Source organism: Neospora caninum, chromosome V (assembly GCF_000208865.1).
Source record: "Neospora caninum Liverpool complete genome, chromosome V".
NCBI lineage: Eukaryota > Apicomplexa > Conoidasida > Eucoccidiorida > Sarcocystidae > Neospora > Neospora caninum.
The window spans coordinates 1,537,751-1,558,271 of NC_018391.1; the positions used below are offsets into that span (position 1 = coordinate 1,537,751).

At 55.2% G+C, this 20,521-nt stretch overlaps 4 protein-coding genes across 4 annotated transcripts; 2 read left to right on the forward strand and 2 right to left on the reverse strand.

The window, feature by feature from the left end:
- Nucleotides 1-2,590: 2,590 nt before the first annotated feature.
- Nucleotides 2,591-3,418, forward strand: NCLIV_013940 (Heat shock protein 17.4, related; the record flags this gene model as incomplete). Its single annotated transcript, XM_003881584.1, has 1 exon — nucleotides 2,591-3,418. The coding sequence occupies one exon, from the start codon at nucleotides 2,591-2,593 to the stop codon at nucleotides 3,416-3,418; it is 828 nt and encodes a 275-aa protein (XP_003881633.1).
- Nucleotides 3,419-5,165: 1,747 nt separating this feature from the next.
- NCLIV_013950 (hypothetical protein) lies at nucleotides 5,166-8,401 on the reverse strand (the record flags this gene model as incomplete). Its single annotated transcript, XM_003881585.1, has 5 exons — nucleotides 5,166-5,225; nucleotides 5,788-6,018; nucleotides 6,563-6,684; nucleotides 7,278-7,383; nucleotides 8,048-8,401. 5 exons carry the CDS (start codon nucleotides 8,399-8,401, stop codon nucleotides 5,166-5,168), a joined length of 873 nt encoding a protein of 290 aa, XP_003881634.1.
- A 2,929-nt stretch (nucleotides 8,402-11,330) lies between these two features.
- Nucleotides 11,331-17,037, reverse strand: NCLIV_013960 (conserved hypothetical protein; the record flags this gene model as incomplete). The annotated part of the gene is made up of 11 exons (XM_003881586.1): nucleotides 11,331-11,383; nucleotides 11,964-12,102; nucleotides 12,390-12,468; nucleotides 12,774-12,872; nucleotides 13,305-13,648; nucleotides 13,929-14,216; nucleotides 14,775-14,885; nucleotides 15,263-15,352; nucleotides 15,780-15,891; nucleotides 16,134-16,255; nucleotides 16,912-17,037. The coding sequence occupies 11 exons, from the start codon at nucleotides 17,035-17,037 to the stop codon at nucleotides 11,331-11,333; spliced, it is 1,563 nt and encodes a 520-aa protein (XP_003881635.1).
- A 2,539-nt stretch (nucleotides 17,038-19,576) lies between these two features.
- On the forward strand, nucleotides 19,577-20,521 carry NCLIV_013970 (conserved hypothetical protein; the record flags this gene model as incomplete). The annotated part of the gene is made up of 1 exon (XM_003881587.1): nucleotides 19,577-20,521. The coding sequence occupies one exon, from the start codon at nucleotides 19,577-19,579 to the stop codon at nucleotides 20,519-20,521; it is 945 nt and encodes a 314-aa protein (XP_003881636.1).

Consider the following 20,521-nt stretch of genomic DNA (forward strand, 5'->3'; position numbering starts at 1 on the left):
GACATATTTACCAAGTTTTTGGCCATTCCTCTAGCTGAAAGACACTTCCTGGAAGCTGAATCTGCTGGCCTCTTTGGACCCCTCCATATTTCGTGGCACGGCCGATGTTTTACAATTGTGTGCCCTTGTCACTGCTTACATTAAGCGCTCTTGCCACTCAGTTTGTGTAGGGCCGTTGCCGCGATCGGTGTTCTTCAGAGCTTCATATAGTTAGCTATGGCCTCCAGATGATGCATGTACGGTTCGTTGCCCATAAGGCACTTCTCTGGAGCAGAACTCATTATCAAGACACCGGACAGCGCGTGAACGTCTGCTGTATGCCGCTACGCTGTGTATTGCGGCACTGAGGCGCTCGCACACAGGGAAGCGCACCAAATACCAAGAGAGAACTGGTGGAGCCCCGTGAGGCACCCACAGGTTACTGTCCTTTCTTCCTGAACAGAGGACTTCAGGCAGATTTTCCCGCCTGCTCAGACAGGTGCATCGCCTCCTAACTTCGATTGGAAGTGGACCACAGCTTTTGACATTGATGTGAGCCAGGTTCTTACACACATGCATCCGAGAGCGGCAACGGCACTGAGTCATGCCGCGCTGAATCTGGCTTCCCCAGTACGAATCTCAGGTCGGCGGGGATGGCTGAACGCAACATGCTGAGATTGTCGCTGAAGGCTCTCTCTCACGCGGTGTCCACCTCCGCAAAAGGGGGAAAAGTCGTGGAACCAGATTCACCCGCAGGTCCGCGTTCCGCAACTGACGCTGACAGGCTCAAACTCTGCACTTCTGGTGTGAATCCCTATTTCCCATCTGTTGGCACCTAGTCCTAAAATGCTGCGTGAGCGCCTCGGCACCAGCAACCACCCGGCCAGCCGATGACCTCTCCTGCTCTTGGACACAGGGAGAAACGGTGACTTGGCGCGCATAGGAGAGATCCTCCAATGGTTCGCAACGTGCAGGGACGCTTGGTGCGCACGGGGCCTGCTTCCAATAACGCTCTCCTCGCTGACGAAGAGAAGGCCTGCACTGCCCCTCCACAAGCAGAGAGTGGCCAGTCATCATTAGCGACATGGACTCAAAGTAAAAACATAAAAAGGAAGCATCCACGGGGGAGCGAAATGATGCAGCAACTAACGCTGAGGCTCAAGCACCTGAACTCGCCCACAGAGTCTCCCAAGATGTGAAACTTGTTTTCTTTGACAACCTGTGTGGTGCAGTGAGGCCATGCCAATGAGAATGTGTGTGAGGTGATTCCGCATCAAACCAACTATACACGTATCCTTCAGCTGTCAGCCTATTCACCATAGCTATGGACCCCCTACAATTTTAAATTGCCTACTATTTAGTGTCTATTGCCGCGCCTCTCTCACAGCTAATGGAGCACTCACGGTCACACAGGGCACAGCAACGAGTGAACCTACCACTACAAACCTTGTAAATGTGTACTGCCAGTTTGCAGGGCTGCCACAATCGGCTATCTGCTGCCTTCCCCGCCGCCAAGTGACCGTGCCGCGAGTTCATGGTCTACGTCACCCTCGTCGAAACAGCGTAGGAACTGCCCCTCGAGCCACAGTATGTGCAGGCGCGGCGCGACTCAGCACTGGAATAAACATTTTGCGCTGTCCACCAAAGATGGAGAAACTCAGCCTTCACTATTTTTGGCAAAACACGATAGAATACAGTGTCAGTGTGCAGGCAGTTCTTTCAACGACGGCTGATAGCGGCAGTTCCGAGTGCCGTGCTGGAACCTTGCGAAAAGTAATCCGCGGCCGGGACAAAAAAAACCCCCGGAGTGTGCCACCAGAATGGTTGCACCGGGCCTGAATGAGCATGCTCAGTCCCTCCCCTGACGCGGTTCATCCGTGCCTGGCAGCTCAGCTATTTTTGGAGGGAAAGTACTTCCCTTTTGTAATGGGGACGCTATCTCTCACCCTTTGGGTACCGAAGGATGATGGAGTCGCCGGCCTTGTAGCCACATGAACTGGAATTTGGCATACCTCGTGACACAACATTTCTTTCCAAGTTCTTCCTCAGCCTCGCGAGACTCTGCAGCGGCAATCGACGGCATCGGTTGCTGCCAGTTTTGTCCCGTCACCATCTAGATTTTCTTTTTTGTCGCAGTACGCAGTGGTCTACCTGTACCATCGTCCTGCTATCCTTGTTCCTCTGTGGCTGTGTAGTTCCGGCAAGGCAACAAGGCATGCCATAATCTTGAACGGCCGGCGATAATTACGACATTGGACGAGGTTGCCGGAGTGTACGGGAGCGAAGTCTGTCTCGCCTCGCACTGCACACAGACACCAGGAACCTGCGTCAATGCCTACTCGGGAAGGAGCAAGGCGGTAAGCAATTCCGCGTCTGGGCAAGCTTTCCGTGTCACGTTGAGCGACTTAAAAGAGCTCATTTTTTTCACGCCCGGATCTCCGTACAGGCGGTACAGCGTCATTTTGCAGAGAGGCTGCCAGCTACTGCCGCTTCATCGGACACACACAAAGCCTCAAACGCTTCGTTTCGCCTTCGTTGTGGTTCACTGGGTGTCGCCCACTAGATTTCCAGAGACTTTTCCCACAGCGTGTCAACTTTCTGTGGAGACAAAATGTCAAGCTCCTCAGGTTCTTCAGCGGACTCGAGCAGGCCGCAAGAGGGCCAGCGGCAAGGTCAAGAGGGTGCGGGCCTCCCACGGCAACATCATGGGGACGAGTACCTTGTGCGCAGCAATCCTCTGCTCGTGCCCTCGATTATGCCCCAGCTGAGCACAATGGATCGCCTGTATGCCGAGATGATGGATGACATGAGCCGTATCCACCATGAAATGAATCGATTCTACCACCAACACTTTAACTCGGTCGCTCCCTTTATGCAAGGTGCCCAGCCGCAGGCCTGTGAGGGCCGTCCATGGTGGCGGCCGTCATCCTGGTTCCAGCGAAATGCTTCGCATGCCCCCATGGCACTCGAAAGAGGTTCGCACCCGGAAGTAAACGACTTGAGGGGAGGTCAGATGGTCCCAGCGTCTGGTGGGCAAGAACCCGCCAGTGCAGCACCCTGGGATGTGATGCCTTTTGGCTGGGGCAGCCGTGGCGGTCTCAGTACCGGATCTATGCCGAGAGTCGATATGAGGGACACAGGTGCGGAGTTTGTGGTTCAGGCCGATGTCCCAGGAATGGATCGCGAGAACCTGCGAGTCGACGTCCATGACGGCGTGCTGAGGATCAGCGGCGCCCAGAGGGAGGAAAAAAAGCAACAAGAGGAGGGATTCTATCTGCAAGAGCGTAGCCAGTCTTCCTTCTCTCGTTCGTTCATTCTCCCCGAAAAGGTCAAGGAAGACGAAATCAAGGCGTCTCTTACAAATGGTGTTCTCCAGGTCCATGTCCCTAAGGAGACTCCGACAGAGCCACCGGCAATCCGAAACATTACCATCGAATAGGAGAACTGCAACGTTTCGTTTGCCTTTGAACGCCACTGTGTCCTGTTTTTTAGCTCTCGCCCTGCAAAACGGAAGCCGAGCCATGGGGGCCTTGATGCCGGACGATGAGTCCGCACAGCTTGGGTGTAGACAGACACTTCAGCTGCGGTCGGCTTGCTCTTACTGGAGTTGGTATATCGCATCAAAAGTCGTGAATTTTCCCACTCCGGTTCATGATTTGGCCTGCGTGCCAACCATTTGATCGAGACGAGCCCATTGATTGCACACTGAATATTGCATGAAACGGGTTCGAGAACCATTGCTTTTTGGTGTCGAGTCGGGAGTACGTCTCAATCTGTTCCAATCTTCCTTTTCAGTTCAGTGAGCGCGCTTTCCCGTGCGAAGTTTTGCCACCGATGGGCCTCACCACGCACCTGGCCACAGTTGCCAGTCGTTTCAAGCTTTCCATACTACCAATGACCGAAACGTTTCCGGATCAGCGTCTCAGCTTTCTCTGCGTCTTCCGTGTTGTTCCTTCTCTATCCTCTCTCGCCTCCAGTCTTCAACGCGCGCAGAGGACTGCTGCCTATACACGCTTGATGCAGCTTGCCTGGCATTAAATATGCGCCTCAGTAAGACAACCGTGTGGCAGTTAACTCCTTGATCACCCTCGCATTGCCGGCGTCGCGTTTGGTCAGCATAGCTCAGCAGAAAACGAGCACGTTGAGATGAATGACACAGGCAAAAAAAGAGTCGGCACACACAGCACGGCCTGTCACTGGCTGATACACTCTGAGCGTATGTACCCTTGCTCCAAGCGTCGACACGGAATGCTGGCCATCTTGACCTCGTAGTCTATCCCGGGTTCCTCCCTTAAAGGCGATAGCATGCATCTCCTTTGGCCATGCCCCCCTGCGAAAATTTACACTTGTCCTCGTTGCTGAGGCTCGGTGTAAGCAGTGAGTGTTCGTACATGTCTCGCTGGTGACGCGTTCAGACGGGGACAGTCACGATAATAGAGACGCTGTCTGTTTCTCTGTGGATAAAAGAGCCAATCGGACCTGTGGCGTCTAGCCTCTGGCTGATTCCGCGGGATGCGCTACGTTTGCCTGCACTGCTTTGAAGAAACCTCTAAATGTGAGACACTGAACTTAGTATATTCAGAAAAGAGGCTCGGTTTCCCAACGAAATGGAAGAAGCTCAGATTCTTCATTCCCATTGAAATGAAAGATAACGTAGCGAGACCGGCATCCCTCTGCAAAGCATGTACCTTGCCCAGTCATCCTCTTGGGTTCTCGTGATTCATATCATACGTGATTTACCGCTCGTGTACCGCGGCCATGCTGCTCAGTGAGAAGTCAGTGCGTCCCCAAGAGCCGGGTTTCGCAGTCAGTGCTCGTAAACTCTTCTCAAAAGTTTAGTCTCCTCGCGTCAGACCGTCTGCCACGCATGCAGTGGTGCCACCAAGTCCCTCGGTTGACTGCATGTGTGAAGTCTGGCGACAATAAAGTGGCCGGATGCAAGCATCGCCATCGGTATTTACCGAACAAGGGCGTTAACCTGACAACGTGATTGATGAGTCAAGCATTACAGACTAGCTTCAAACTAGGGGCACGGGGCCCCGCGGCGTCGACGCCAGGGGAAACAAGTTTAACAGGCGACGTTTGTGGGATCTCGCATGACACAAATCAATGCCCTTGTTCTCCGTGGACGCAAAAATACCCAGGTAAGAGATAACCGTATGTATCAGCAACCATAAGAAAAGACTTTACGCAGTAATTTCGCGGTAACCAAATTGTTCGTGAGCTCGCCGTTCTTCAACCGAGACCTGGAGGAAAAACACACAAGGCGTAGGCACAAGCGGCAGGAACTGCATAGAAATCCGTGCCACACATCTAGGCCGAAAAGCTGCCGAAGCCGCTGCCCCCCCCCCCCCCCGCAGACGCGCTCCCGTCGCCGTGGGCCCCAAGTCGTCCTTCGACACCACGCGTCCCATTCACATCAGGTTCCTCTTTTCGTCAGACAATGCGCATAGAGTCACCGACACAAAAACGCTTCGTGAACTGAAATCAGTTGACAAGTAACCAGGTGAATCTACTACCGCGTCGAACTGGTGACGGCGCTGAGTCCGGGGCGCTGGTACCCGAGAACTGAAGCGGATCCGACTGCTAGCAGTCGCGGAATTCAGCAAGGTTCCACTCTATCGAATGACACTGAAAAAGAGAGCACGCGAGAACGTTGCAACCATCGCGGAGATCCAAGCGACTGGTGGACGGCGCCACCTGGCAGGCACAGCCCGACTGGAATAGCTGTTGTGGGTCACGTTGCCGTGCTGCACAGGGAGCGTCGGCACGACAGCAGAACACGGCGGTGATCTATCCAGAGCTTACCATGTCGTCGTTGTACAACAAAGCGACGTTTGCAGGCAGCGGCGGAGCAGCGTAGTTTACAGGCTGTCTGCCTGGCGGCGGACCCGCCAGTGAGCCTTGCACTGGACCGCCTGCCATAGCTGAAGCGCCCACGCCGCGCGCACCTGAGCCTGGTTGAGATCCGATGCCAGGTGGCCCGAGAGACGCGGAGATCGCTCCGGCTGTGACGGGGTTCAGTCCGGGGCCTGCCAGCTGAGCAAAGAGCAGAAGGGGCGACGCAAACTCATAGACTGGCCTGGACGTGGACACTGGAGAGAAATATCAAGCAGCCTCGCCCCTGGGGTGCGACAGAGCGGTATGTGTCTGGTGCAGGGACTGCCGGCGCACGTAAACTCGCAACGAAGTGCAGAACCCGGGGAAGAAACGAGTCACGCATGAGTTCTCCGTGTAGAACTCAAACTGATTCCTTCTTGACCAAGATACCCCGTGCGTTTCTCCAAGGACGGACTCCAGAAAGATTTCTCCGCAATGCCCGGGCCTTGCAAGTCCACGGCCTCAGTTGAGGGGAGACGCCTGGTGCACGGCTCAGACTGCGGAACTTCAGCGACTTCCATCTTACACGGTGGATTAGCTACTCTCTTATATCGTTATACTAAACCAACAGTGGTAGTCACTCCAGCTTCCAAGCAAACATGAATAGCGGCAGGATAGGAGCAACCCTTTCAGCTGTGTCCGTTCGCATCGTCTCAGTTTCCCTCACACACACCAAGGCGGCGTAAACGGCCGCACGTCTCACCTGGCCAGAAGCTTGGCCAAGAAGACCTTGAATGCTTGGTGGCGTGGGCAGCGCAGGCGTCAGGCCTGGAGGCGAGACGGGCGGTGGGAAAGGAAGAGGTACGCCAGGCAAGGCCCCCGCAGCTGTGAAACAGATCGACACAGGTACAGGCACTCACGGCTTCCTTTCTGCGGCTTCCATCACGGAAATCTCGACACTGTTGCGGCTTCTCTGAACGATAACCTCAGCACGAAAGCACGTGCTTGTATGCCGCACCGTGAGAGGTTTTAGAGACGCCGCCACGCCCGCACGGCCACCGTTTGAAAAACACAGGCTTTCATGATCGATAGACACCACATGGCTGCGACCCGATTGACGGGCTCTAAGAAGTCAATGCACGCATCTCGTTTTCCGCGAAAACTGTTTGATCCACGTCCGCCCACTGGAATGAAGAGAAATCGAAACGCCGCAAAGTAGCTAAGATACGGCCTACATGTTACGCATGCGGCATGCCGGTCCACGTGTGGGCGTACCATTTTAAAAGTGACACATAACTACAGATAATGAGAAGCGAACCCAGCGTCTGCGGATAATACTCAGAGCGGTCTTCTGCACAGGATTATCGTAAGCCGTGTTACCCCGCATTTGCCCGGAAGACGCGACGCAAACGCCACAGAATTCGGCACGTTCGTCGATACGGCATTTTTGAGATGCCCAACAGAATCAGCAGCCGTACCTCCAAGAGCTCCCGGAACGAGACTCGGCAACCCGACAAAGGTCGGGAGAATTCCTTGTTGCGCCTGGAGAGCAAACTGCTCCATTGAAGTCGGTGCCATCGTCACCTGATCCACCGGACCACAAACCAGAACTTTTCATCCTGGGAAGAGCTGTCGGTTCGACGGACCCCCCACGCGCGCGGCAGCAAGCTCCGCGTGCGAACCTTTTGCTCAACAGAGAAGGACAAAGAGAATTTCATTGCCGTGCGCGGCGTACAGAGGGATACGGGACGCCGGACGCTCTCACAAAGCGTGCTAATCAGGACTGCGCCCGCACAAATCAACACCGTACTGAGAATGTGGCCTTGGATGCTGTATTTCCTTGCATGTATGGCGGGGCCTGTAACTCGAAAACGTTTCCAGTCTCTCCGACGAACGTGCCAAACACTACATGGCGGCATGCTACGGAATTTTCCACGCGGCATCGCTGCCCACAATCAAATGGCCACTGCCTTTTTCCTCCCTCATCCCTGTAGACCACCCTCCTCCCTCACAAGTCTCTGCACACCAGGAAGCCTCCCGCGTCCTGCCTTTCGCGGATATCCATCGCTTTCCACGAGAGGTCGAGACGCTACACATGTAGACATGTCGGCCCGCGACACACTGTGCGGAGAGATGCGTTCATGTTCTTTCCCCGCAGAGAGAGCTCAACGGAAAATCGATTGGCACGACAGAGAGCCCAAGAGAGTGCGTCCACAACCGTTCTTTCGAAAGTCCCACGGCTTCTTACCTGCGCCCAGTTTACCCTCTGTCTCTTTTGGCTTTCCTTGCCTTCATTTCGTTTGCTTTGCTTGCTCAAACGCTCGTCAATCACCTCCTGAGGAATGCCCTCCATGCCGTGTACAATCATTTCGATCATATCTCTGCCCGCAAGAGCATTCGGGACTGCATCGATCTGTTCCTTATGCACCTGCAGCAAGTGGACCGCCAAGCCGGTTGCTGTATCGAGTTTTCTCGCGCACTGTGTGCATTTGAAATGTTTCGCTTTCTGGTGTTGAATCAAGACTTTCTCGTCGTCAAATTCACGGTCACAGTAGTAGCAAAAGGGCTTCAGTGTAGCCCCTCTGCGCTTTTTACGCCCCATTTTGCTGGTTTGGACACCCGCTTGGCGCAACAAATGCTCTAAAATGCGAGTTGCCGCAGGCCTTCGTAGCGGGACCTCAACAAGCTGCGCGTTCTGCAGGTGTTTGCTCCCGACGAGAGATGACGAGCCACGCCTTCAAGTTCCGGAGGGTCGGGCTGCAACACTTGAAAGCGAACAGATCAAAGGGGAAAGACACGGTGTACATACACTGTGGCGTACGAGGTGGGGAACTCTTTGTTGCGTAGATGCAACAGCAAAAAACACTGGAGAGCTGCACCAGACGCGATATGCCACGAGTCGCCGCCGCAAGGGCTTTTGAACTAGTCACTGCGTGCCACGAAACTCGACAGCTCTTGTCAGGGTGTCCAACCCAATAGCAATTCCGGAGAGACCTATCCAACCGTTCTGTGATGCTGCATCGCAGTACGTCGACAGGGAAGCGAAGAAGATGGCGCTCCTATCGGACACGCCGTGACGGACGAATTACGTTTAACGACACCAGCGTGGTGCCCGCGGCTTCACGGACAACAGAAACGCAGGAGTGGGTGGATAGGCGGCGCAGTTCCGCTTTAGAGAAACGGAGAATCTCCGCAACACTGCAACGAAGCCGGGAGACAAGACGCAGATCCACGTCCAAACGCGAAGGCACAACACGGGCAGCGCCGCTGGAAGAACAGAAAGGAATGTGGCCAGGCGTGCTTTCAGAACACCCTGTGTGAGGACCAGACGCGATACACAAGCGACTGCAAATAAATGACGGGGGAGGAAAGCCGTACGAATTTGAAGAACTCTGCCCCCTCTATAAAAAGAAAATGCAAGTTAGCTGGATGACCCAATGAGCTGGCCGAAAGCCCCCGCGTACATGCAGAATTCCTAGGGAGGTGCAGACAACAGAACTACGTACCGTTTTTTCCTAGAATATTAGGCGGGTGCCTACGCGCCTGCTTGGGGAAGCAAAACCTCCCCTAATGCATGCACACTAATTCGATGGCTGCTACAGCGGCGCGCCCGCGTGGCCGTTTCCACTCGGTGTTTTGTGGAAGGACATTAATCAATAAAAGAAAGAAACAACATCTTGCTTTCTTGCACACTTGCATCTGCGGATATCAACGGCCTGATCAACGTAGAGAAACAATCTGAGCAGAAGCTGCGCAGGGAGGGCAGGCGGTGCACATACGTTTTCAGAACCGGTGGTTTGTTAAGTATTCATGTCATCCGTCGTTGATGTAGGTTTATTATCTGAGATGCGAGCTTTAAATATCGGAATGTTGGTCATGTGTAGAACCTTGCTGGATGCTCGCTAACAAATTCGGAAGTCGAATCAACTCGCTTCAAACGAGAGCATTGGTCAACTCCGTCTTCATGGCGTGGGTGCCGTCTGACACCCTCCTGTGTTTACTGGAGTTTCTCGGTTTGCTGCGGCGAAACGGAGCTGCCGAACTTCACGCACCCTTGCGAGGAATAAACTGGAAGTCAGAGGAGAAGCATCCCCAACGACCTGACGTTTTTCTCAGCCCCACTGGAGCGCTTGGCGAAACCTCCAGCGGAAAGCAGAGGAAGAACGGTAGTACGCTCGTGTCCATGGCTGTGTGTCAAGGGAGGGTTTGTTGTACTTGTTCCTCATCGACATGAGAAACGAATGTTGAAAGCCACTGGTACCTGATGCCCTATTGTTCGAGAGAGTGCCAGTAGAATTAAGCAAACCCGACAGAGGTACCGCATGCTACTAGCGGAGAAACTGGAGACTCCGCAGCACTGGTTTTGGTGGCTGCGCATGCTTTTACCTTCTCTTCTGGAAATAAAAACAAGTTTACTCGAGGGCAGACAAAAATAAGCGAGCACAATCTGCACTGCGGGGCTGACATCTGGATTCTATCAACACCCAAATGCAGTCCAGAGCCGCCAAACGCGATGAAGGGAAAACGCTCACTTTGCCGGTTCTTGCTGCTGGCGTCCTAGGGTGCTGCGGCAAGAATGCTTGTCAAGCACGAAAAAGCTGGCACACCCGCTTTCACCGCGGTCGAGATTTAACATTACTAATCCGACATGGCTGCCAAACGTTACACTTTTCCATCTTGTAGCCAGCAAGGTTTCGAACTCGGCACCGTGAAGATGCCATTTCCGCACTACACGAAAGAAACGCTGTGCGGGTAGTCTGCATTTGCAGAAAGGAAAGGTTAAGCAACTTCGGCGCACCATGTGGCGGACGTAAGTGAATTTTTCTACGAGCATATACCACAAAGCCTTCCATCCACAACGCAACCGCAATGACACAGTGCCGTCTGTCGTGACCTCTCCCAGTTCTCCCTTCACCTGACACAGCGGCTTCACTGTCGCGCTACCGACCAATACCCACTCCCAAACCACCGCCGCAGCGGTCTGATAGCTTTTACAGTGGACAATGCATCACATCTGGGAAGCTGTAGCTGGCGGATCCATACTTACAGGGACCTCGATGGCTATCATTGGCTCGTCGGTGTTTTCCCGAGGTCGGAGACCAGTTTTTTTCCATTGTCACAATGCATGCACTGACACGCCACAGTTATATTTGTTGGATCCGCGACCACGTGGATCTTGTGCCTAATGGACAATTGCTGTCACCAAGAAAGCAGGGGGGTAACGAGCGCAGTGCCGCCTCCCGTATATCTAAACAGTAGCTGCTGCGTAATACAGCGTTCGTCCTGAAGTGTGACCCACACGAACGGTCTGGGAGCGCATTTTTCACAACCACAATGGGCCGTCGCTTCTCAAGTGCGACAAGAGCCGCCTTGCCTCTTTGAAGCTTCCCTGCAACTCGTGCTTGTAGCGGTCAATCCCTGCTGTGATACGAGAAGTTCGGGGCAGGAGACCGTTCTGACGACGGCATTGCTAAAAACTTTTGCCGAAGGGGGGCGACGTTCGCCCAGCTTCTGCGTGGCACCGCATCCACTTAGGCAACCTTGCACACGTGCTCGTAAGGCAGATTTTTCACCACTATGGGAGCTGCAGCGAAACACGCATTGCAAAAGGCGAGCAGGGAATGTCGGAAAGCCTTCGGGGAATCCGCAGGCCCACTGACACGGGGCTGGAGCCGATTCTGCAGAGGTCACGCGAGACAGCAGACCGCTCCAACTTGGAGGGAGCCGCGTATCCGTCACTAAATCTGAGCACGGTGGCAGCATTTGTGCGTGACACACACCTAGAAAACAAGCACGGCTGCGATAACGAACAAAACGGCCAGCCCATTCCACCGGATGGCCCACCAAAAACAACAGAGCCTGGACTTCACGCTTCCGTCCACACCGGCCAAGCAGCTTTTGTTTAACACTCGTTTTACCCAGCACGTACCAACAAACACCTATGGAGGTCCAGTTGCCTCCTCGAAACTGGGTCCGCTGCCGGTGAAGCGGGCAACACGATGCTGTGATTCACATGCTGGAATTTCTCAAACACAAAAGAGGCATGAAGGCCGACACCTCCAAACCCGTGCGTGGGCGGCAACTAGTGCGGAGTCTCCAAACTGCTAGAAGCACTCCTGAGGTCTCGAGCAAATCAGGAGAGAACAACTTCAGCAAGTCCTCACCGAGATTCGGCCTAACTTTGAAGATGGGGCCCGCATCGACAACCACGTGCACACAAAAAGCGTCCATGTCAATGCCCTCCATCTTGCCTTCGTGGTCCCTCCACTCGCCCAGCACGATCCGAACTCTCCCGCCGATATTCTGTGCGCATCGACATAAGCAAGGGCTGCAAGCATGACGGTGCCTCCGTCGAGATCTCCCCCTTTCCTCTTACCGGGGCGCTCGACGAGTCTCCGGCGAGGCCCACGGTGTAACTACAGCTTGCTTCCCACTGCACCGCTACCCGCCAGTGGCCAGCTCTTTCAAAAAGACTGTGAAGACGTAGGAAACTGAGAGCATTTCTATTGCAGAGCACGCTCCAGTTGCCCTTGCCATTCCAAGTGCCGGCAGGTTGCATGAGAGAACGGGACTGGATTGCCGGGACCCACCGGGATGACCGTTTCCAGCATCTTTTGGTCAAGTCGAATGAGATCGCCGCCCTCCAGCATCTTGACGTACGCCGCGTATCTGCAGAGAGACGCAGGAATCGAACCATTCGCTCGGCACGATCGCCCCTCCGAAACGCACCTGAGGAGCTGCTGCCTCACCGAGGCCATCCACGCCGTGGCTGGTCGGACAGACTGCAGCGTCGTCTCGGTGTGTCACGTCAAAGACAACTCATCGCAGGGGTAGCCGGGATCGGCGCATCTGAAGACAGCTTTCAGAGTATATCTCAAAGTTCAGTTCGCAGCATAAACTGCAATGGCTATCGCGATACGAGATATTCGGGCAGCGCCAGCTCTACGACGCAGTTCCCTTCCCTAAAGGCGTACCTCTCCTCGACTCGAAGAACTGTGCCTTTCTGCTTGTAGTAGCGTCCATCGCCCAGCTCCTCATGCATCACTTTGACTATGCAACCCTCCTTGAGCCACCTGCGACAAGAACGCGAATTAGAAAGACCCCACGTCCATGAGAAACACGAGGGAGTAATCTGGTTCGTGAATCGAGAGACCCGCGAGCCGTGAATCATCAGACATGCGAAAGGCAGCAGGTCGTCGTAGGCGCCGCTGTGGTGCGCCCCCGATAAAACGCATGTGCGTCGAGGCTCGAAACGTCTGTCTTCCTCCGATACTGACGTAACGGGAAGGTCACTTTCCCTGTGACTCTGTTCTCCGCTGAGGAACCTGCGGCATATCAGCAGTTGTGCTCCTACACACGATTATCTACAACCACGGGCGCAAGAGGAAGCTTAAATGCTCTGAACCCGACTCGGCGCTGATCCACGCACGCCTGCTAGTGCTGTTGCGCTTCTCTAGGGGAGACCTCCCCTGTCTCTTCAAGCTCGAACTTCTCCACACGCGTACCAATCCTTGCTCCGATACTTATGCGGTGGCGGCTTCCTCTCGTCGTCTTCACTCTCATGCGGTTCGGGTCCTCCGGAATGCGTTCCGTGCAAGTCTGAGGATCTCCCATAATCTTCCATTCTTCCACGATCTGTACATTCCTTGGTTTCGTCACCTGACAAACTTTCACCGTGACGATCCGCTTCTCGGTCTCCGGAGCGCCGACTGAAGTGGTCAGAGTCCTTGGCGTCGTGTCTGGGGGGTCGGCGCTCGTCGCTTGTCCTTTCTATAGAGAGGGCTCCGCGAGTCTTTGCTTGCTCCTGCTCAATCTCTAAGCGAAGCCGCTCAGCCGCGCTTAGGGGAGGCTACGAGGAGGAAACCGCAAAAATGAGGAACACGAAATCGCCGAACGCAGTGCGAGTTTCAGGAAATGTGCAATACCGCAAGGACACATTCAAACGAAGTGCGTGTGCGTCAATGTGCGAACTTGCTGAAACACAGGAAAATGGAACCGGTGCGCGCCGTCAAGTAGTGGACGGAATTCACGACTTCTGTTCCCCGGCGTTTTCGCCAGTTAGAGATGAAGGGCCGGAACATGCATGCGCCCCCAAAAAGGCAGCCTCTGGCCGTGTCGTATCGACGTACTCGCACTTTCTTCGAGAGGCCTCCGTCTTCCGATCTCAGCCTTTGTCGGTCCTCGCCTTCTCGTCCGCGAGCTCGTTCATGCGCTCCACTATCTGAAGAGGCCGACGACTTTGCCACCTCGGCAAAACGCCGTTTCCGCTTCAGCTCAGCTTCTAGAAGTTTCAGGGCGTTAGCAGGGCGCTCTCCGCCTTGCCCATCGCTCGTTTCACTGGTTTTCTCTGACGGGCGCGTTAGACCTTTCAAGACGATTTTTTCTTCGCCATCTCTCCTCAACAACGGCGTATACGCCTGAAGGGTCACCGAAACAAACGGCGTCTCCGCAGAATCCGGTCTGCCTCAAATAGGTGAAGGCGCCACAGCTGCTCACCTGGCGATGCAGCACACTCGAGACGGGCACCCCGAGGAAATCAGGGTGCATGCAGCGAAGGAAACCAAGCATTTCCATCGAGTCTTCCAGTCAACAAAGAAAGCGCCTGTCGAACCGCGCCTCCCGCCTTGACATGCATGACTGACGGCTTCACGCAGAGACGACCTATGCAACCGAAAGATGCTGAGGCGCGGAACCTAAATATCCCGTTTCCTCCACCGACCCCTCTGCGCTGTCAGCGTCGCCAGAGCACTTTCGGTTGATGCGTGGGAACCACGTGAACCAGCTTTTTCCAGTTGGCGCCTCCTCTAGCGACACACACTTCGAGTTCGTTTCAAGTGTCTTTGCCGGCACGACATCCACAGGCTACAGGAGTGCAGCTGCTACTGACGACTCGTCCCAGAGGCATCTGGTTCGCCATCTGGGGAACGAAGAAACGCATATCGCATACAGTGACAAGACAGAGAGAGGACGCCTACACATTGCTGATAGCCGCCACGTTTTTTGGCTTCTTCGACAAGCTCTTCAAGGCGTCGGGCTTTTGCCTCCTCCTGGCTCAGTTCCACTTTTCGCCGTTTCTCTTGCTCTTCCTGCAAGGTCACACGCAAGAACGCGTTCACATCGCGCGACCGCTCCACGCATGAACCGCTCGCGTGGGTTCAGGAGAGCGCTGCACACCCACGTTTTCCACTCGTGGTCCCCACCGCGACTCTGAACACGCACGAGCCCTGTCATGCGCCTCCTATCCAGTTGCCACCGATTGCGTGAACGACCGACGTGCGGCAAAGCTGACTGTCCACGCAAAGCGATCGGGCGTCCCAACACCCTTTTTGCTTCAACTCCCGCTGCGCCACCAGCAACCCGCAGTGTGCGAGACGAGGCCTCGCTCGGCCGTCCACGAGGCTGCCAAAACCTTTTCGTTCCCAAAACCTGTAGAAACTCTCGCCACGGCAACTGTCAAGCGTACCAGTCGGCGACGTTCGTCGTGGTCAATGTACTCCACGTACCAACCCTTGGGCGTCAGCTCGATCTTGCACTTGTTCGTAGACCCCAAATACTGCGGAAGTCGAACAGCAACTGAGCAACGCCAAGTCGATTGCATCGTTTTCAGAGACGGAAGCCTTTCACGCGTTCGGTCGAAACCTGCCTCTTTCTTTCCACTGCAGCCTCCGTCGGCTGCTTCCAGAGCGTGAGCCACATAAAGCCGGTTCCCTTCCTCCGTAGCCGTCGCCGATGAGAAAGACTGCAGAGCATTCGCACCTGCCAACCCAGCCCCGGCAGCGGGACCTCCCGGCGACGGCTCCCGCATGCATCCCTCTTGCGCGCGGAACGGCCCACGCGCGCAAGAACCGCCGTGCGGTTCTCGTTCGACGGGGTATCAATCAATGCTTTAGTGAGATGGGTTTGAAGAAAAAGAGAACGTTTCGACAGACGCTGGAGGGGCAAACGGTTCATCGCCCGTCGCTTGATTGAGATTCACTTACTTGGACGAATTCCGAAAGCGTGACCCATATAGTGGAGTTCATGTGGATATGCTGCCGATCCGCGACAATGTTGTTGTACACAGAGTTCGCCAAGACACGCGTTCGGCAGTATCTGGACGGGCAAAGAAGCACGGCAATGACGACAGAGTCAACAGCCTGGCCAACGACTCGCGAAGCGGAGCAGCGAAGCGTCCCTCTCCAGCAAAACCGTGAGGAGGGCGAAAGACGCGCTGCGTTCTGCGGGCGCTTGGTGGCGCCAAACGCAACCTGACCGGACTCGCCACGCCATGAGGAGGCAGTACGAGGCCGACAGCGGCGCCGTCCACACAAGGACACACTGTCCGGAAAGCGTACCTGGTGCGCATCAACCGCATGAATTCCCGCTCGAATTCCTGGGAGAAATCATCCATGAACTTGGTCGGATTCTGGATAAAAATCTGCATCATCCGCTGGTGTCCCTCGGACATTCGATGGCACTGAGGTGGGCAAAAAACGCAAGAAGGTGAAGACGCCTTCGTTTGCAGTTACTGGCGAGCAAGCAGTCACCAACAGGAGTCGCTGCCGATCCAGGGAAACAGCCGAAGATCGCGAAAAACACGAAGTGCTGCCCATTCCGCGTGCACTCGGGTTCATGCCAAAGGAAGCAACATCCACGTGGAAGACAGGCATGTGCCGCATATGGGCCGCCCCGAACTCGCACCAAGGTTCCACCTGCTGCCGTGTAGGCGCGTGTTTTGCGCCATTCACGTTCCGTCGTTCGCGAGCGAGCGCCCGTTGGTACGGTTTCCGTCGCATGCGCTGGGCGTCCCCGAGCAACACGCGTGACGATACCGTCGACGTACACGGGTGAAACGACGGAGGAAGACGCCAGACCAGACACAGTGGACTCCTCTTTCCGCTCCTCGCCACTTCTACAACCGCGTCCACCTGCCTCCCTCCTAGAGTGTCCGGTGCGCAAGAGTCGCAGCCCCGCACGGGGCAGAAGCAGGGGTGCCAAAGCACACGCTGTTTAGTAACGAAGGACGAGTGGAAAAGGCCGGAGATCGTTCCTGTCCATATCCTCCCACCCCAGACCCTCCCGCTATACTCTGGTCTCCGTCGCAACAGCAGTACGGTTGACAAGATCTCCTACCTTGAATCCGTTTTCATCGCGGCACTGCTTCTCGCACATTTGGCAGTACCACCGCAGCTTCTGCAAACCCGCAGCCTTGATCTTGTTGCTCATCCATTTTGTCGTCCCGAACTCTGCCTTGGGCATTGTGCCTCCTCACAAAGGGCAACTCGAACCTGTCGGGCGCGTCAGTGCGTGAATTCTGTTTACCTCCACGCAGTCTCCAGCGTCTCAGCGCAGGTGTCCGTATAGTGCTGACAGTTTCTGTGCAACGCTACTGTCTGACGTCATGGGCCACGAAGAAACCCCGTGCATAACCGTATAAGCGGCAGATGCAGTCAGCTTTCTTCACTGTTCTTCTTCAGAGGAAAACCACCCTGAAAGAGTGCCCCGGTGGCCGTGAGAGTGCAACCGCGGTGGAGAGGGAGAGGCACCGAGCACAGTACCATTTCGATCGTCCACCGGACGCTGTTGGGCTCTCAGTGGACTCGAACAGCTACGGGAGCTTAATGAACTGCAACCTCCTACGAACTTCGTCCCAGGACTTCTTGCTCGACGCAGAAATGGTTCCAGCGAAGCGATGTCACAGGCGGCCCTCCACAAGGTTCACACGCCGCAACATGTAGGTACTCTGACTCGAGCGTTCGTCGGTGCGGCCGGAGAGAAATGCGGTTTCCGGAATGCCATGGCACTGACGTCCAGGCCAGCTACAAGGCACTGTTGAGATGTAGGCAGACGATCGAGGAAAGGAACGCCTTCGAACCAAATGCTTGAGTAAGTCTTAACCCATCAACTTCCACATCTCCACGGCGTACAAGTGCAAAAAGTCTCTGCGATGCGTCGCCTGTTCCCGTGGATGAGCGGGGTACTACCTTCTTCTGTTGCAGCGAAACGATCAGAGTACAGTCCACATAGAGTAAGGCAAGCGCGGTAGCTTACGGATTTTATGGATGAGATGGCCCTAGGGAGGTCAAATCTGTTTTACATGGCTGGATGTGCCTGACGACTGACGGCACGCGAAGAAAGCACGAAATGGAGGCGATACCGATGGCTGATGGGGAAGGATTACACTTTCAAGATTCCATGACTCCTGTTCCGTGACAAATGGGCTAACATTGCGAGGACTGCGGCACCCAGATATAAAGTTTCAGAGTACGTGGAACTCCTAAACCCTTTTATTGCTTGACTCCCGCGCGGCAATCGTAGTCCGTGCATGTCTTCCGGCTGTCTTCGCCGTTGCATGCAGCTGGCGGCTTACCACCGCAGGTCCGGCGGAGCCCTAGCAGTCACTACCGCAACGGAAAGTCTTGCCTTTTCGAGTGTTTTGAGGCCACAGCGAGTGCTGGCCTGCAGTCCATCTTCTGAGACGAGAAGAGAGAAAGGCAAAAAGCAAGGTTTGGGACTGTCAAAGGACTAACATTCCTCGCCAGCCTCCTCTCAGCCCGGATCGTCGCCACGCTCAGTCGGGCGGAGCGTCGTGAATCGACCAACGAGCTTCGCGGTTGTTTATCTCTGTTGGGAATAGACGGTGTCTCCGCGTTTCTGAGCGCGCCCTCCCAGTCTGCTCTTTCCACTTGTGGGATGAGTTGCGGATTAGACATGAGAACTCCGTAGCGGTATCTATGTGTCACAGCTGAACCGGTCACGGATTTCGGTCACTAACGCACCAGAGACCGCCTGCTTCGTAGAGTTGTACGGCATGCAATATCAACTGCCTCCAGGGTCGGGGCCGTGCGTCCCCGCCGGCGCTCCTCTGGGCACTCCATGCGGAACCCGTTTCGGGAGGCATCTGCTCTGATTGCCTGAGTCGTGAGCTGTGAGCTCTCTTTTTCGGTGGAAAGTGTTTTGTTATTCGTCTGCCTTTGGACTATCATTGTGGGGGCAAGAGCGGAAGGACGCACAAGTTTGAATAAAACACGTCAGCAGGACGTCTCCATTTGCGCCCGATTTGTCAGCCCAACGGGGGTGCTGGAAGTGAATTACGTCCGCACATCTGAAAGTTCAGACGCAACTTTTCCATAACTGCTCCAACGTAGTTTTCTGGAGAAAATCTTCATGCGCCCGACCGGAGCGACTGTGGGTTCAACGGGTTCCCTTCCGACTCGGAGCCGCGCGTGCAACTTTCTCCTTTTGCCACGCTTCGATTCATGAGCTGCGAAGATAACCTGCGGGTGCTATGTGTGTATGCATGTGTGTTCGTGGTCAGTCGCGTCACCTCGAAAGTGTTGTTCCCATAAACAGCCGCAAGGAGTGCCGGAGGGCACACGTTGCGCGAGGGACTCGACGCGCCCCGAAAACCGCGTTTTTCGGCGGCTTCGCCTGTATTTCTGGACATTGATGTATTGGCCGTTTTTCGCTGTTCAGGCTCCTGTATAGGGCCCGGCAGCAAGCAGACAAGGGTGCGTAAGCATTTATGTGATCAGACCCCCGTCTCTCCTGCATGCTTCTTGTCGAGCGGTTGCACGCCGTTTTTTTTGTGCTCGCCTATGCGTAGTGCGTCAAGATGGAGCGCGCAGTCGTTCCAGCATTGGAGGAGTCAGGCGCGAGCTTGGCCCCGACGGAGCCTGCCTGTAGCCTCCGACAGCCTGGATGTCCCGCAGCCCCCCAAAGAAGCTCTGCGTTGTCCACATGTCCGCGTCTTCCTGGCCCGCCGCTCTCCTCCTCCGTTCGCTTCCCGTTCAGGCAAATGCTTGTTTCAGCCTTCATCATCATCGGGGTAGCGACTTGTCCTCTCGTCGCGGTAGGAGAGAGTTCGTCAGTGAGAAGAGCAGCCACAGAGGAGGGTTTCGCGAAGGACAGCCACTGGGCACGACTTCTTCAGCAGAAGTGGTCGGAGCCCTCCTACCTGGAGATGGTTGCGCGAACAATTGCGGCTTTGGAAAATGAAGATTTTTGGATGGCGTTCCTAGGCAAGCAACTCCAACTCCAAGGTAGCAAAGCTCAGCTGAAGGCTCTGCGTTTGGAACGCCACAGACTAGAGCAACGGAGGAAAAAACACGCGGTGGCCGCGTATTATGCCACAGCAGGAGAGAAACCCGGTGCGGACATCGATCTTCGCTTCGGCGATGTCAGTCTGTATGCCCTAGACTGGATAGCCCCCCGCACATGTGCCGACCTCAGCTGGGCGGGAAGCAATGACGTGTGCGCCTTGTCGCTTGAGACGGATATCCACGTCATGCATGCCAAGCTGATGCTGAAGAGTGTTGAGGTACAGGACTTCCAAAATCGTCTTTTTTCCACTGGAGGTCCGGACGTTCCTGCATCTGAAGCTGCAATGGGACCGCAAACGCCACTACCGGCAGATAGCGTGAACGCCAATGTTCCTGCTTCTCTGCGTCCGAAGGAAACGTTCGATTGGAGCAGTGTCGCCCGAGATATCTATTTACCGTCCCTGGCGGAACTCCAAGCTCCAGGAGCGACTCCAGAGCTCTTTGGGGTCGAAGTGAGTCAGCTCATGGCGGCTTTAGACCGCGAGGAACGTATCCGCAGTGGATCAGCATCGGCTGGAGGAGCTAGGTCGGGTGCGTTAGGTGGTGGTGCATCGACGAATCTTGGGAACAGCGGCCGGTTGGCAGGTTCGTGGACGTCTCCGACGACAGCGGGGGGGTTCGGGCTGGGGGGGTTTCACTGA